The 18,318-nt window shown below is 40.2% G+C and overlaps 1 protein-coding gene across 5 annotated transcripts in view; it reads right to left on the bottom strand.

Moving 5' to 3' along the window:
* The window catches only part of DNAJC6 (DnaJ heat shock protein family (Hsp40) member C6), a 156,144-nt gene that overhangs the window by 40,203 nt on the left and 97,623 nt on the right, over positions 1–18,318 (bottom strand). For 4 of the 5 annotated variants that reach the window (XM_030326220.1, XM_030326222.1, XM_030326219.1 and 1 more), the window contains exons 2-4: positions 7,700–7,850; positions 6,541–6,590; positions 6,293–6,441 (exon numbers count right to left, since the gene is read on the bottom strand). In XM_030326220.1, coding sequence (XP_030182080.1) covers positions 6,293–6,441; positions 6,541–6,590; positions 7,700–7,850 — 350 coding nt within the window. Of the gene's footprint in view, positions 1–6,292; positions 6,442–6,540; positions 6,591–7,699; positions 7,851–15,801; positions 15,960–18,318 lie in introns of those variants that run through there. The other variant, XM_030326221.2, reaches the window with a different exon arrangement.

Below are 18,318 nucleotides of genomic sequence, written 5' to 3'. Positions count from 1 at the left end.
GTTTGGTCTTTTCCAACACTGGTATTTATGGAAGAGTCTGCCACCTACATTAATTTTTAAATTTTTTAAAAAAGATTTAAGTAATCTCTACATCTAACGTGGCCCTTGAACTTACAACCCTAAGATCAAGAGGTGTATCTTCTACTGATTGAGGCAGCCAGGCACCCCATGCCATCTACATTTATTAAAATAAGATTTGGAAAACTTCCAAACTCTTTCTATGAAGCCAGCATTATCTTGATTCCAAAGCCAGACAGAGACCCCACTAAAAAGGAGAACTATAGACCAATTTCCCTGATGAACATGGATGCAAAAATCCTCAACAAGATATAAGCCAACCGGCTCCAACAATACATTGAAAACATTATTCACCACGACCAAGTGGGATTTATACCTGGGATGCAGGGCTGGCTCAGTATCCGCAAAACAATTAATGTGATTCATCACATCAATAAAAGAAAGGACAAGAACCATATGATCCTCTCAATAGATGCAGAGAAAGCATTTGACAAAATACAGCATGCTTTCTTGATAAAAACTCTCAAGAAAGTAGGGATAGAAGGAGCATACCTCAAGATCATAAAAGCCATATATGAACGACCCAACACTAATATCATCCTCAATGGGGAAAAACTGAGAGCTTTCCCCCTAAGGTCAGGAACAAGACAGGGATGTCCATTTTTGCCACTGTTATTCAACATAGTATTGGAAGTCTTAGCCTCTGCAATCAGACAACACAAAGAAATAAAAGGCATCCATATTGGCCAGGAGGAGGTCAGACTTTCACCCTTGGCAGATGACATGATACTCTATATGGAAAACCCAAAAGATTCCACCAAAAAACTGCTAGAACTGATTCATGAATTCAGCAAAGTTGGAGGATATAAAATCAACGCACAGAAATTGGTTGCATTCCTATACACTGACAATGAAGCAACAGAAAGAGAAATCAAGGAATCGATCCCATTTATGGTTGCACAAAAAACCATAAAATACCTAGGAATAAATCTAGCCAAAGAGGTGAAAAATCTATACACTGAAAACTATAGAAAGCTTATGAAAAAAATTGAAGAAGACACAAAAAAATGGAAAAAGATTCCATGCTCCTGGATAGGAAGAACAAATATTGTTAAAATGTCAATACTACCCAAAGCAATCTACATATTCAATGCAATCCCTATCAAAATAACACCAGCATTCTTCACAGAGCTAAAACAAATAATCCTAAAATTTGTATGGAACCAGAAAAGACCTCGAATAGCCAAAGCAATCTTGGAAAAGAAAACCTAAGCAGGAAGCATCACAATCCCAGATTTCAAGCTATACTACACAGCTGTAATCGTCAAGACAGTATGGTACTGGCACAAAAACAGACACTCAGATCAATGGAACAGAATAGAGAACCCAGAAATGGACCCACGAATGTATGGCCAACTAATCTTTGACAAAGCAGGAAAGAATATCCAATGGAATAAAGACAGTCTCTTCAGCAAGTGATGCTGGGAAAACTGGACAGCGACATGCAGAACAATGAACCTGGACCACTTTCTTACACCATACACAAAAACAAACTCAAAACAGATGAAAGACCTCAATGTAAGACAGGAAGCCATCAAAATCCTTGAGGAGAAAGCAGACAAAAACCTCTTTGATCTTGGCCGCAGCAACTTCTTACTCAACACGTCTCTGGAGGCAAGGGAACAAAAGCAAAAATGAACTATGGGGACCTCATCAAAATAAAAATGTGAAGGAAACAATCAGCAAAACTAAAAGGCAACCAACAGAATGGGAGAAGATATTTGCAAATGACATATCAGATAAAGAGTTAGTATCCAAAATCTATAGAGCTTATCAAACTCAACACCCAAAAAACAAATAATCCAGTGAAGAAATGGGCAAAAGACATGAATAGACACTTCTCCAAAGAAGACAGCCAGATGGCCAACCGACACATGAAAAAATGCTCAACATCACTCATCATCAGGGAAATACAAATCCAAACCACGAGATACCACCTCACACCTGTCAGAATGGCTAACATTAAGAACTCAGGCAACAACAGATGTTGGCAAGGATGTGCAGAAAGAGGATCTCTTTTGCATTGTTGGTGGGAATACAAGCTGGTGCAGCCACTCTAGAAAACAGTATGGAGGTTCCTCAAAAAACTAAAAAGAACTACCCTACGACCCAGCAATTACACTACTAGACATTTACCCAAGGGATACAGGTGTGCTGTTTCGAAGGGACACATGCACCCCCATGTTTATAGCAGCACTATCAACAATAGCCAAAGTATGGAAAGAGCCCAAATGTCCATCAATGGATGAATGGATAAAGAAGATGTGATATATATACACAATGGAGTATTACTCGGCAATCAAAAAGAATGAAATCTTGCCATTTGCAACTACATGGATGGAACTGGAGGGTATTATCCTAAGTGAAATTAGTCAGAGAAAGACAAAAATCATATGACTTCACTCATATGAGGACTTTAAGACACAAAACAGATGAACATAAGGGAAGGGAAACAAAAAGAATATAAAAACAGGGAGGGGGACAAAAGAGAAGAGACTCATAAATATAGAGAACAAACTGAGGGTTACTGGAGGGGGTGTGGGAGGGGGGATGGGCTAAATGGGTAAGGGGCACTAAGGAATCTACTCCTGAAATAATTGTTGCACTATATGCTAATTTGGATGTAAATTTAAAAATAAAATAAAAAATAAAATAAAATAAAATAAGATTTGGTTTATGTTGGTTAAGGGTCCAACTCTTGATTTTGGTTCAGGTCATGATCTCATAGTTTGTAGGATCGAGCCCCACGTTGGGCTCCGTGCTGACACTGTGGAGCCTGCTTGGGACATTGGGACATCTCTCTCTCTCTCTCTCTCTGACACTCCACTACTCACACTTTCTCTCTCTCAAAATAAATACACATTTAAAAAAATATTTTAAAAATAAAATAAGATTCAATTGCAGACCTAGAACTCCATTATCCTGGAAGGAGGAAGAAATGGTTCTAGCCCTCATGCACTGGAAGATGAGAACCTAATGCAATAATGAGATGCAAATCAATTCACAGCATTAGTGCTGGGGAGAGAAAGGACTGTGGCCTGGAAAAGAGATGCAGCCAAATCCAAAACAGAGCTCAGATGAAAATACTAAGGTTTGGGGGCTGTCTTCCTGAGATACAACTGAGGGCTGAGAGAACCAGTTAGGTTGGAGGGTCCAGTTGCATTCTGCCAAGTTCTAGGACTATCTGAGAGAGGCTAAAGAGGTAGTGCAAGCCTGTGTTTCTGAGAAAAGAATTGGAAAAGACTTGTGGTATACTGAAACCCTCCCCTTAGCAAAGTTAGGCTGTTAGGATGGGTGAGGGGTGTCGCATGGGGGCCTCTTAGGAAGAGGGAGTAGCTCATGCAAAGAGACAGCATGTGTCTTCCCTGGTTGGAGTATAGAGTTTTTTAGGCCATGGAGAACAGTGGAAAAGAAGCTGGAGAGGCAGGGCTAAGACAAAATCATGAAGAGCTACGTAAGACACATTCTACGGTTTGCACAGAGAGGAAATAACCCTATTCCTTTCACTTACAGTCATAAGTAAGCAAGACTTATTCATGCCTTAAGGTCCAGCTCTCACTGCTGTCTCCTTTCCCCAAACTCTCTTAGTATGGATTGTATTATTTGCATTTGTCTTTAGCATGTCTTGGCTTCTTTTTCAGCTAGGCTTAAGTGTCTTGAGAACAAAAACCAAATATTTATTTTATATCTATATGTTTAACAATTCTTGGCACATTCATTCTTCTGAGAAACCTGTATTAGCCATGCCAAGCACGCTCCTAGGTAGCAAATAAAATAAACATCCCTCCTGCTCTTCTAGAGCAAATGAGGGCAGCCCAGGACAGATGTTCAATATGTAAGTCCTGGTCTTTTGGTAAGACTGTTAAGACTGGTCACAAAATATGCAGTTGCACTAATGGATGCCTTGCTTTAAATATCTTTATAGAGATTGCTTTTACAAATACTACACAAAGGGCCATCTAGGCGGCTCAGTCGGTTAAGCATCCGACTTCAGCTCAGGTCATGATTTCACGGCTCATGGGTTTGAGCCCTGCATCAGGCACTGTGCCAGCAGTGCTGAGCCTGCTTGGGATTCTCTCTCTCTCTCTCTCTCTCTCTCTCTCGTTCTCTTTTCCTACCCCTCCCCAACTTGAACTTTTTCTCTCAAAAATAAATAAACTTAAAAAGAAAAAACAGGGGCACCTGGGTGGCTCAGTCGGTTAAGTGGCCGACTTCGGCTCAGGTCATGATCTCGCGGTCTGTGAGTTCGAGCCCCGCATCGGGCTCTGTGCTGACAGCTCAGAGCCTGGAGCCTGTTTCGGATTCTGTGTCTCCCTCTCTCTGACCCTACCCCGTTCATGCTCTGTCTCTCTCTGTCTCAAAAATAAATAAACGTTAAAAAAAAATTAAAAAAAAAAAGAAAAAACAAATACTACACAAAGAGACATCTTCATACATATGAATGTTTCTACAATGATAATTATATCTTTATTTACTTTCAGAGGGAAATTTTTCCAGATTATCACAGATCTTCCATGATTAAATAAAATTTCTATGGAATATTGTGAAGGGTGTTCCACAGTTCTTCAGTTATGAAAATGATGACATTGACTCTCAAACAATAGAAATCAATCCAAAAGATTTGCATCTGAGTTAGAAATGGAATATCTACCCACATTCTGTTTGATGTTAATTCACTTGCTCTGAATCAGGTAATAGATGGGATAAGAGTGGGAAAGGCAGTTAATTATAGGGAATTTAAAAGAGCTGCATTTAAAATCTCCATTATAGAGCGGCAATTTAGACCAAACTACTTCAGAATGGTTTTATCAGTGCTTCTCGAGAGTGGTCCCCAGGGCAGCAGTTGGAGTGGCGCCCAGGAAGTTGTTAGCAGGTGCAGATTCCCATCACTCTCCTATGCTGCTAAAGCAGAAACTCTGGGCCTGGGTGTCTGCCCAACCCTCCAGGTGGTTTGTTGCTCACTAACATTTGAGAACCACCAGGTTTCCTCTTGCCTATTCTGGGAACCTTCACGGAAAAGAGAGTCCTTAGCAAAACTGTCCCTTATGTCATTGAACATTAGGGCAGGTGAGGCTTTAGAGAACATATAGACCAACCTTCCTGTGTTTTTTACAGATCTGGAAGCTGAAACCCAAAGATTATCAATGGCAACTAAAATTGGAGCAAAATGTGTTCTAACATCAAAGCTGAGATACACAGGATGGACAGGCAGCTATAATTTTGCTTACTTAAAATAAATTTTCACTTTTCAAGGGTCCATTGTGTGGAAAACCCTTTATATTTAGGAATAGACCCAGATGTAGTTGCAAAACCAATCACATCTAAGGCTAAATCAAAATATTTGAAAATGTTCTGGAAAGAGAAAAAGCCTTAATTCAGTGAATAAATCGAGAATTCCCTGACCAGAAAGATCAGACTTCACATCAGATTCAAACCTAAGCCAACACTCATGGCTTCTCAACCAGTCAGAAACTAGGAATATTTCCCTGCCTTATTCAAAAAGTTCCTTAAGAGGATAAGCCAGCTTTCCCAAGTAATAGTGTCGGCCCAGAGCAATGGTTAAGAACACAAACAAGCCTTAGACCACCTGCTAGTGGTAATGGTCTTGGACAAGTCACCTTAGTTCTCTGTGCCCCAGGTCTCCATCCACCTCAGAGGACAGTGTAAAAGCTCCAAATATTAGTAACAGTATTACCAAACCCACAGTGTGGACTGTTTGTGTGCTATTTTCTACTTATGAAAAAAGCACCTTTACTGAATGTCAGAGAGCTATTTCCATTATACTGAGTGGTGTCTATATTGGTCTAGCGACACTGATGCATCATGACACCTAAGTAGCAATAAGGGAAGGTTAAGGGCATAATTAGTGTTACAGTAGAAGGGTCACCAATTGCCCTCCATAGCAGCTCCATCTCCAACTGAGCCTCAGAGCAATGTGCCCTAACAACTAAGCAAACAGCCACAAGTGATTTGAGACCCCAAATTATATGGTATCTCATTGACAGATAAACTTTTCCTGCAAATGTCCTCACCCAAGGAAAATCTTCAAAATATTTTGTAGCAGCCTAATAAATACTTCGTGGCTAGAAGTGTCCAGAGTGTATAGTTTATCAGCTTTGTGTGTCTGAGGACAAATGCTTTGAGGATATCTCTTAAAGGGAAAAATACCCTGTTACATCTTCAACCATGGCATCCCAGTGCTAAAACTCCTTACCCTGCTGTGAAACTTGGCAGTTCGATAAGACTTGGGTGACAGATTGTACACCGTGTAGTGGTCAAGATGTCTGGAATCCAAAAAGCTTCGGATGTCATCCACCTGATTCCTGAATCCTATGTCAACGTTGTCCAGAGGAAAGGACATCACTAGGAGGGATCACAGAGAGAGAATATCGGTTAAATGGGTATGCTGTTGCAATGAGCAGCAACTGAAAGCTGAGCTGTTAATAAACATGAGAAACTTACCAATAATTCTGGAGGTAACATAAGTAAAGTCTAAATCTCCCTTCGTGTAGCTAAAAGCAAGACAGGAAAGGGTGCTCATTAAAGTGATCCAAATATGCCAGGATATCCCCCTCTCGATCACTTGCCCATCATGACTTGGACACTTCATCCAGTAGGCGTTTTTACTTAGCTCAAGGCCTTCTCTCTAACAAAGGATAATTGTTGAGAGAAGCAACCCATACCCTCAGGAGCGTAAATCTACCACTCCAACTGATGTACCCCAATACCCTTTGTAGGTGACACTTCCTGAACAGAATCAATCTCAGAATAGAAAACAGTGCTTATTCATTAACACTGATTATTCCAGCCTCTTTGCCTGCTTGAACATCTCCTGTAAGTGTGAACAGTGAGAGGGTAGGTAAGGAAGTGATGGAGAAACAACAAGGGATATCTTTTCTCTGTCCACCAGGCCCTGGTTGGCAATTGCTGGTAAGGGATAAATTTTGCCTTTGAACAAAGATTAAAATCTTGATTAATCTTTTGGGCTTGACATTTGAATTTATGATTCAAAACTGCATATTACAACCTAAAGTGATCTTAGAATTTTCTAATACCTAAGAATAAAATAGAATTCATATGGCCTGCTTGTAAGAATTTTCATACAGCAGAAGGGTAGAAAATGTCTTCCACTAAACAAGATTCAAAGAGCTACTAAGATACAAAAAATAAATGTTTCCATTACAATCCAATGAGTATTTTTCAGATTGCATGTGCATTATTATCTCATTTAACTTCTCATTTAATTCTCAAACCAACCAAAGATATGAATCCTACCAGAGTATAAAAGTCAAGCTCAGAGAGGTTAATTAAATTGCCTAGATCACATGGTTAACAAGGGCAGATAATGCATTAGAACCCAGGATGCTGGATTCAAAAGACAGGGATGGAAACCAGTATATTTTAATATAAAAATGCACTGAGTCCTCCTGGCCTGTGCTTGTAGCTTCTGAAGGCCTCAACTTTATGGCTTCAGTGACATTGCTTGGTTGATCAGATTCCATGCAATTATATCACAAAATTGACAGTCCTTGAGCCAGAAAATCAGTTGGCTGGTAACCAGGTAACCAGATCCTTTGGAGGCACGGAGGTCCATTAACTTAACTGGGAAGAATGCACATACCTGGTAACAGATTGTATAACTCTGGAAGATGTGTCTTTGAGGGTGTCTTTCAAGTTGTCCTTTAAGTTACTGAAGAGCCTCCCTGCACCTCCTTTCACCATGTCGAAGAGACCTCCCCCATAGCTGGGCTCCATGTCTGGGGATGAGGCACCTGCCAATGAAAAACAGAAATGGAGCTGATACACAGACTACACGATCTCTCTTCATTCCCATAACATACGCAGACCAGGAAAGATATTCCTGTAAGTTATGCTCGCTCTCAGAACTTACTGACTCTGGGTTACTTCAGTGCTGCTGGGCCTGGGAGACCAAGGGAAGCGCTTTGCTAAGTCTCATTTTTTAACATGAATATTAGAAAAAATGTAATTGTCCATGTGGCCTTCATTATACTTCTCTGAGACAATGCCCACATCAGAGGAAGAGCAGCTTAGCTTAGAAGTGTGTGCAGGGGCCTCCTCTGCCCTGCGAGGGAGTTGAATGTGTTAGAAGATTCATCTCATGCCTCTCCCGCTAAGTCATTCTTCACGTCCATCATGGAAAATAACCTCTCAGGGGCCTTTTAACAGTTTTTAGATGCATGGTGATCATCAGTATTATTTATCAACTATTTCAGTTTTTCATTCCTTACAGCTTCACAAAATTGTACCTTCTGGTCCCTTGTGGTTAGCTCAACCTTGGCACCATTGACATTTAGAGCCAAATACCTCTTTGCTATGGGGGTGGGGATGCCCAGTACATTGTAGAGTAAGCATCCCTGGCTCCTAGTCACTAGATAGCACCAGTAGCACCCCACTGCCACCAACTGGGACAACCCAAATTGTCTCCAGACATTGGCACATATCCCCTGGAAGGCAAAACTACCCCTGGTTGAAAACCACCACTCTAGTCTATGATATGTCAGTGAAGGTAGGTACTGTGTGTCACTCAGGATACAGCACTTAACTGTGAGTGTGAAACTCCCCATAGTTCTCATTCCCTCTCTGTGTTTCTGTCCCTGTCTCTCTCTTTCTTTGCCCTAGCGACTGGCAAGGTTTGAGATCATGGCTGCTCTGTCCAGGACTCCCAGGTCCTGGAATAGGAAACTGTGTGGCAGAGCTCCCAGCTGACCTTCAATGAACATGCAGGATGAGTGATGACCAACCCTTTATTATTAGAAGCACCCCCATTCCATTTTGGGAATGTTCCTCATCATAACACAACTTAGCTTACAAAGGCTGATACAGGAAGAAAGAAGGAACCTGCATAGAGGAGGCTAATGTAAACAATGGCCAGGTAGCCTCTTCAGCCTAGCAGTCAAGAGCAGGAGTCATTCTCAGCTGGGTTCTGGCTCAGCCTTGCTACTCCTGTGTGACCTTGGGAAGGAAGTAACAGTCTTTTTTTTTTTTTTAAGTTTATTTATTTATTTGGAGAGAGAGAGCAGGGGAGGGACAGAGAGAGAGAGAGAGAGAGAGAGAGAGAGAGAGAAAACAGAGAATTCCCAGTAGGCTCTGCACTGCCAGGGCTTGAACTCACAAACTGTGAGATCATGACCTCAGCTGAAATCAAGGGTCAGAGGCTTAACTGACTGAGCCACCCAGACACCCTGGAAGTAACAGTCTTTATAAGCCTCTTTCTTCCTGACTCTAAAATTGGGATAAAAATAGTGCCTTCTTCATAGGGAAAGGTTAAATAAGTGCATATAAAACTATTAGCATAGAACCTAATATATTTAGGGGCCAACAGACTGCAGCTAACTATTATTATGTCACACCCTGAAATTCTTATGTTATTTTTAATCATTATTCACTTTTCAACTATATGATGACATCTCTTCTTTTTTAAAAATTGTAATATTTATTTACTTTATTTTAAACTGTAATATTTATAATGGACTTTAAAATATGTTAAGGAGGGGGGTGGTGCCTGGGTGGCTCAGTCAGTTAAGCCTCTGATTCTTGATTTCAGCTCAGGTCATGATCCCAGGGTCACAGGACCAAGCCCCACCTCAGGCTCTGCACTGGGCATGGAGCCTGCTTGAGAGTCTCTCTCCTCCTCTCCCTTGCCCCTCCCCCACTTACACTCATGCTCTCTTTCTCCCTCTCAAATAAAAAATAAATAAAATATTTTAAGAAGACAGATTTCATGTTAAGTGTTCATATAAAAAAAATACTTCACAAGGAGATTTTTGGAGATTGTGGTAATAGTATCGTAAGTATACACACATATTTAAAGTCATCAAAATGTATACATTAAATGTGTGTAATTTTTATATATCAACTATACCTCAATAAAGCTAGAAAAAAATAAATTGGAAGAAAAAGGAAAGTTGGAGGAGGAATCTATAGATCAAAATGTATTAAGGGACAAATCAGCCAATGGGCACCTGGGTGGCTCAATTGGTTGGTTGAGCATCCAACTTCAGCTCAGGTTGTGATCTCACTGTCGGTGTGTTCGAGCCCCGCATTGGGCTCTGTGCTGATAGCTCAGTGCCTGAAGCCTGTTTCAGATTCTGTGTCTCCCTCTCTCTCTGCCCCTCCCCCACTCACGCTCATGCTCTCTCTCTCTCTCTCTCTCTCTCTCTCTGTCAAAAATAAATAAACATTAAAAAAATTTTTTTAAAAAGACATATCAGATCTTGTTTGGAACTTAATCCAAACAAACTATAAAAAATTAATCACATTTATGGGGCGACTGGAATTTGAGCACTTCCTGAGTATTTGATATTAAAGATTTATTGTTACTTTTTTAGGGGTAATAATACTGTAGTTATGTTCAACAACAGTCTTCACTTACCAGAATAAATACTGAAACATTTATAAATGAAAAATTGTAATATCTAAGGTTTTTTTAATAAATAAAAGATAAAAGATTCGTGTAATGAGAACCATAATTACGAACGCTCATGTAACACTGAACTATCTGCTAGGTATTATTCTAAGCATTTTACCAATATTTATTCATTTAATCCTCAAAGCATACCTGTGAAGAAGATATTATTTTCTTTCACAGATCAGAAAACTGAGGCAGAGAGTTTAAGAAACTTGTTCAAGGGTGCACAGCTAGTGAGTAAGTGGTAGGGTTTGGATTTGAGCCTTAGGCAACCCTTCCAATCACATCCCTCTTTCATTCCCTAATACTATTCTGATTTTGATATGTATCATTCCAAATTTCTTTAAACATTTATTATATATGTAGTTATCCGTAAGTAATATCCATATATTATCCATTAATAATATATTAATATTGTTTTCCATGTTTAAAGCTGTTTATAAATGGTTTTGTGTTTGCAATTTTCTTTCTTTCCTCACTATGATTTAAAATTATTCTATGATGGTGCTACCTGTAACTTTATCTCACTTAAAGTATGATCCATTACCCCACTGATGGACGGTCGGGTCATTTACTATAACAAACAATGTGGTTATGAACACATTGCCTTGATTATATACAGGAGATTCTCTCTAGGTTATATGTAGGAGTAGAATTTACTAGCAAGAAGGATATGCACATTTTCAGATTTCTAGATATTGACCAGTTATTTCCCAGAGTAGTCATATCAGTTTAAACTCTTACTAGTAGTGCTGTACAACACTTGGTTATTGTTTGACTTTATAATTTTACCAACCTGGTGAGTGTGAAGCAATATCTCATTTTGGTCTTGTTTTATGATTTTTCCCCAGTTAGCAAGTTGTGTATCTTTCACTGTGTTTATTGGCCAGGCAGCTGTTCTTTATATTTTTTTAAGCTCATTTACTTATTTTGAGAGAGAGTGTGAGTTAGGGAGGAGCAGAAAGATAGGGAGAGAAAGAATCCCAAGCAGGCTCCACACTGTCAGCATGGAGCCCAACGCAGCGCTTGATCTCACGGACAGTGAGATCGTGACCTAAGCTGAAATCAAGAGTCAGATTTAACCAACTGAGCCACCCAGGCAGCCCCAGGCAGCTGTTCTTTAAATCATACTTCAGGTTCCCACTAAACTCTTATGTGCCATCTGAATAGCAATACATATACCTATAAATACTTGCTGACTATTGTGTACTTTCATCCTCATCACAAAAGCCATTAATGCCTAAGTCACCATTAGGCATCTGCTTGAAAATACGGCTCTATTAGAAATTGCAAAGAACAATCGATGCTGGTGAATAAACAAACAAGTGGACACATGGACAAATATGAATGATGTCTACCACTAACTGAGTTCCCCTATGTACAGGAACTCTGGACTTTTTTGTTAGCACAATTTCACATAGTGGGAAAGAGGTAGAATGTTTATTATCCCCATTTTATACATGAAGAAATGAACTCTCAAAGAAAGGAGGCAACTGTCCTAAAATCTCAGCTGACTAGTGGCAGAGCCAGGGATTCAAAGCCAGATCTGCACAATCCAAAGCCCAGGCTACTTCTACTATCTCCCACTATTTTACAGCTTCATAGCAGCTCCGTTCTAACAGCTGTACTTGGGGTGGTCTTTACCTGCCTTGCACACAACCACCCCTCCCCTGTTCCTTGCCCTCCTCCACCTCCCGCCTGTATGCCTTTCATCTGGCTGTCCTCGGCAGCAGATGTCCCCACAATAAACACTCCCATAAATCATGGCATCTGTCAGACCAACCAAACCAATCTCATTATTTAGGCAGACAGCCTGTGTCGCCCCCACTGCTTCACGGCCCTAAATAAAATGCCAGCAATTGATCTGATGGGCAGCCCCACAGATTAGGACTATAACTACAGATCAGAGAATGTCCTCCTGGGTTCTGTTTCTCTATGACATAGAGCATATTATTTCCCTTTAAACACATCCTCACATAAAAAATCTGTACTGTGTTTTCATTTTAAATATATTGAGGATAGAGTGGTATAAAATGTTTGTAATTCCCCCATTTCCATCGAAAGTTTCTACTCCAGCCTGAATACCCTTGTTATATACCATTGTTCTAAGAGATGACACCAAATTGATTGTTCAGACCTCTCTTGGACTCTTTTTTTTTTCTTTTTAAATATAATTTATTGTTTTGTGCTGGAACAGAACTCCATGGTACCAACCATTAAAAGATATAAATATTCTTGATCATCTAAAAATCAGACTCTCACCATCTCTAAGGCTGCACCCACTGTTGATTAGAACCTTAGAGCCCTGCAGAAACCAGACCCACTTGGCAGAATCTACCTGTAGCCTTTATATACCCATATTATATGTCAAATTAGGACACAAAAAAGAGAAGAAGGACGTCATCTGAATTTGCCCTAATGGTTCTTTTAGGTAGGTATTCTGGCTTTCCCTGATGAGCTACATGAGGGCCAGAAGAATAGATTCTCCAAAGGCTATGTAAGTCTCAGCTGAGAGAAAGCACAGAGGGGCTTCAAAAAAAATGACACAGTAGAGGGAAATGGTGAAATCAGAAAGTAATACACAGAAGGCAGAAGAAAAATAACAGCTGTTGCAGATCAGGGGTTGACCAACTATAGCTCATGGGTCAAATCCAGTCTGCTGCCTATTTTTGTACAGTATGTGAAATAAGAATGGCTTTTACATTTTTATATGGTTGGAAAAAGTCAAAGGAGAAAATGTTTAATAAGGTGAATATTATTTGAAGGTCAAATCTCAGTATCGATAAGTAAAGTTTTATTACACTCATACATACAACCACACTCATTCCTTTACATACTGTCTGTGGCTGTTTTCATGCTACTATGGCAGAGTTGAGTCACTGTCACAGAGACCTCATGGTCCACAAAGTTAAAGTATTTATTATCTGGCACTTTTTAGAAAAAGTTTTCTAATCCCTGCACTAGCTGGTTGAAAATACTTGCATTCTGAGGAACCCAAACCTTGCCACCTCCAACATACTTCTAAATGCTATGACTAAATGGCAACTAGTGGGAAAACACCCTGAGTTTACTAAAGGTTCCTCAGGGATTTGTGGGTCTTAGAGGGTGGGAGGTGGCGAGGTTAGAGCTGATAGAGCATGAGAGTGCCATCCAAAGAGAAAGATCCAGGTCTGTGCCCGGAAGGCTCCAAGTAGATTCTTATTCTATGCTGTCTTGTCATTTTAAAATGTAAACCCACCAAAGACCAGCGCTAAAAAAAAACTGCACCCTGTCCCGTGTCATTTCTAAGGATACACAAGTTTTTCCTAGGATTCCTAATTTAGGAGACAAGACACAGCATCCCAACTGCTCCCAAGTCATGGGAACTCACCACAGGTAGAATCTGAGTGGTTCTCCCTTGGAGAGTGAGTGACACAAAGCTTGTATCTCTTGGGAGAGAATCTCTGCTTCCCACTGGACTGTGAGTTAGCTATTTGTCTGTATTTATATCATGCTTCATTCCAAAAAATATTTGAGCTGGTTTAATACTTATTTGGAATAGAATATATTTTTAAGAAGACTAGCACAAGTGTTAAGGCTGGTCTTAACTGACTTTATGAAATAGGATAAGTAGGCGTGGCTACTTTTCATTAACATCTTAATGATTTGTCAGCCGTAAGAAAATACTATTATGAGAAGTATTATGAACTTCTTTATTCTATGTAACTTTTTTTGTTGTTGTAAAACTTATTAATGTAAATTATAGAAAATTTAGACCTGTATTATGTGCTAGAACAGAGCTCCATGGTACCAACCTATTAAAAGATACAAATATTTGATCATCTAAAAATCAGACTCTCACCATCTCCAAGGCTGCACGCGCTGTTCGTTAGAACCTGGAACATTCTCCGTGTATGCTCCTACTGCTCACATAAATATGTATCCATGGCACCCTAGGCTGCATACAACTTTGCTTAGTGGCCCCCAAGAAAGGAGGCTCCCCCATAAAGTACTGCCATCAAAAGAAAAGGATGGTATGCAAAGATTTAGCAAACCAGATATTCACTGAGGTATTGTTTATAAAGGCGAGAGACTATAAATAATGTACCTCTCCCACAGTAAGAGAAGTGGGTGAGCACCTCTAACAATGCCACAAAATTAGCTATTGAAACCACTTTGTAGAAAAGTACAGAGGCTCATGACAAAGAATTAAGTAAAAAACAAGCAAGATACAAAACACACAAAGTCAAATCTCATTTTTGCAAAAGAAGATTATTTGAGTTTAGAGAAAGAATTTAGACAATTCAATGAACATAAAATAAAAATAACAAGTCAAGCTTACTGAATGCCTACTAGGTATCAGGCACTAATCGAAATTCTTTATATTCACAACCACCCTATGAAGGAGATACCATTGCTGTCCCTATGTTCCACATGAGGAAACTGAAGCAAAGACACATCAGTGACCCACCCCAGGTCCCAGAGATAGTAAAGCCAGAATCTGTACCCAGGCAGGCTGCTCCATAGTCTAGGCTCTTAGCTGCTACATTTTCAAAATAATTACAGCAATGATATCTAAGTAAGAGAATGATAAGTGATGTTTTGTTGTTGTTGAACTAGAATGTCTAAATTTTCTATAATTCACATTAATAAGTTTTACAGCAAAAAAACAAGCTACATAAAATAAAGACAACAGCCAAATGCTATGCTGTTAAGCTTCAGTATGTCAGTCCTCAGTGGCTGTGGAGACCTCCATCCTCTGTGTACAATTCATCAGAGTTCATGGCCACAAAACGATTTCTCAGCCCCGCCTGTAAGATGGAGGCCAACACTGTCCACAAGCCCTCGAAGAGCCCTGTGTGGAGCCTTCACTCTCCAAGTGGGATGGAAACTTGCCAGGAGTATCCTTCAGTACCTGATTTTTTTTCTAAGACCCAAGACCCTGCTTCATCAGGGTAGTAACTGTCTCAGCTCTGGTGAGAACACTCAAGCTAATCCAATACATCAGGACAGGAAAGAGATGGCAAAGGACCCTTGGCAAAATTGAAGTTCTTGGGCTATCAGCCTTTCTCATTAGGTCCTCTGAGCCTCCACAAAGACAATCCTGTAGAGCATCACCTTCTCAATTCTGGAACACCTCTGTCATCCAGGTCTAGTCATGTTGAGTTGTCATAGCGTTCAGCCCATTTGAGGGATGACTGATAAACCTGAATTTTGACATGATGATCTATCTGTTCGTGTTCATGCTCCTTTTCACAAAGGGAACATGATTTTCTGTACTTATTTGTTATAATGCCACAAATGTCCTTTCCTACCTTCTACAAAGTTGGGACCTTGCAGAGATGCACTATTAGCTCCTATCCTAGGAAAACACTATTCCTTCTCCAGGACACTCAGCAAGAAGCAGAGAACCAGTGTCATCATCACAGAAGGCTTCATCCTTCCTTGTTTATAGCAGACTTTTCAGCTCTTGGCTTCCTGCAATTAGAGAAATGGATCACATAGGGGATAATAACTAGATCTACCATGAAAAAGCCCACTGCCCTGGCTTCCAGAATCAAAGGCTGCTTACACCTTATTCCTCTTACACCCTAGTTCAGGACAGCTTAGAAAAAAGCCTGACACTGGGGAGACAGGTCTTGACTGAACACTTCACTTTTCTACCTAAAAACTCTGTGGCCTTAAGCATGATATTGTACTCCTCTCAGACCTCTTCTCCCTCTGTAAATGGGAACAAATTGAGAACAAAAACTTTCCTACATGTCTCATGGCATCAAAAGGATCAAGTGAGGCCATGCATGTCAACATGATTTTTTTAAGTTTATTTATTTAAGTAATCTCTACACCCAACATGGGGCTCGAACTCATGACCCTAAGATCAAGAGGCACATTATCTACTGACTGAGCCAGCCAGGCACCCCCAATGTGATTTTTAAATAGTGAGATTTTCTAAAACAACCAGGAATTTTTATTTTAATTCTTAGAAATTCAGCTCTCATGTAAATGAGTCATTGGATTGCCTGCCACAAAATACACAAGAATCCAATTAAATATAGCAATTTCACAGAAAAATAAATAACTTTAAGCAAAAAAAAACCAAAAAAACAATATTCCTTGTGCCAACAAGAGGCTAGGAAAGGAACAAAGCCACCACAGTCAAATATGGGCTTTAAGCAGCTAGACCTGGTTTGGATTCAACTTCTGCTACAGCTGGCTGTGTAGCCTGCAGAAGTTAAGCAACTAATAAAAGTCTTGGTTTCCTTATCTGTAAACGGAAAGCATTAAGAGAATATCACATAGGATTGTGGTGAGGACCATACAAGAAAGTTCTATAAGCCCTTAGCATACTGCCTGCTGTGTTGTATGCCCTTAGTAAATGATAGCTACCAGGCGGCTCTGGGGAATGGAAAGAATTAAGTGGTGAAAAAGGCTGTCTCCAGCAAAATTTCACAGGCTCAGCAAAAAAAGATCATGCCGTTCAGTGTCAGGGTTGATAAAGCCAGACTGGACAACAAGGACAGAACCTCTTTCCAGAGCTTCAGCTACAGCACATGTAAACTCCTCACTCGCAGTAGTTCGGTATCCTGAATGTTTAACAGAGGTGAACTTCTTCATAGTTCTGGGGTTTCCTTGTCTCATCTTGAAGTGATCTGGTGGCTGGTATGGGAAACTATTATGTGCTATGCTAATATCCAGGTTCACACAGATTCAGTGGTACTGGTTTTTGAAATACTGAAATACTTCCACACTATTTGGCACACAGTATGAACTATTAAAACTGTAAGTCACTTAGAAAACTACAAGTCACTGCACGGCAGCCATCCTAGACATGGACAGATCTGGCAGCTGCTTTAATGAGTGGGGGCAGAGGCCTGGGCATGTGTGCTCCTACTAGCAGTTCCAGAGAGCTCAGCGCTGGCAGGCACAGGCCACAGAACAGGTGGTGCCAACAATTCGGGCTTTGAGGGCCCAGACCATGTAGGAAGTGCTAGTATCCACCTGCATCACGGCCCTGATAAATCAATGGTACACCCAGCCCTTCTTTGACCAGAATAAGGTCCTGGGGCTCTTATGACAATCAAATTAATTGGGAAGCCGCTGGAAGGATCTGATGCCATTCCCTATGTCAAACAGCGGCTCAGCAATGGTGAACATTTAGCGACAGGGACACTCTAGAGAATGTCCAAAATCAACAACAAAGAAATGAAAATTAGAATGATTTGTGTTATAAATATTATCACCTGCTAAATAGCTATATGTGCACATATTTGTTTAGAAAATAAAAGGGAGCTATACTTCCCCCCCCAATTCTAAAACTCTAACACTATCATCATTTAAAAAACATTTTTTGAGAGAGAGAGAGCATGTGCATGTGCACACATGCATGTGGGGAGATGGGCAGAGAAAGAGGGACAGAGAATCTTAAGCAGGCTCCATGCTCAGCACAGAGCCCAACACAGGGCTTGTTCTCATGACTATGAGATCATGACCTGAGCCTAAATCAAGAGTCAGACGTTTGACTGAGCCACCCAGACAGCCCAGACACTATCATCATTTTTAAAAGGTCATGTATTAGAAAAAGGAACCTTCCTTCACTGTTGGTAGGAATGTAAACTGGTGCAGCCACTGTGGAAAAAGGTTTGAAGGGCCTCCCAAAAAATAGAACTACCATATGACACAGTAATTCCACTGATATTTACCCAAAGAATATGAAAACACTAATTCAAAAGGATACATGCACCTTTATGTTTATTGCAGCATTATCTGCAATAGCCAAATTATGGAAGCAGCCCAAGTGTCCACTGATAAATGAATGGATAAGGAAGATGTGG

Source organism: Lynx canadensis, chromosome C1 (genome assembly GCF_007474595.2).
Source record: "Lynx canadensis isolate LIC74 chromosome C1, mLynCan4.pri.v2, whole genome shotgun sequence".
In the NCBI taxonomy this organism is placed as follows: Eukaryota; Metazoa; Chordata; class Mammalia; order Carnivora; family Felidae; genus Lynx; species Lynx canadensis.
Note: the sequence above shows the minus strand (reverse complement) of the source record. Positions and strands in the feature narration are given on the sequence as shown.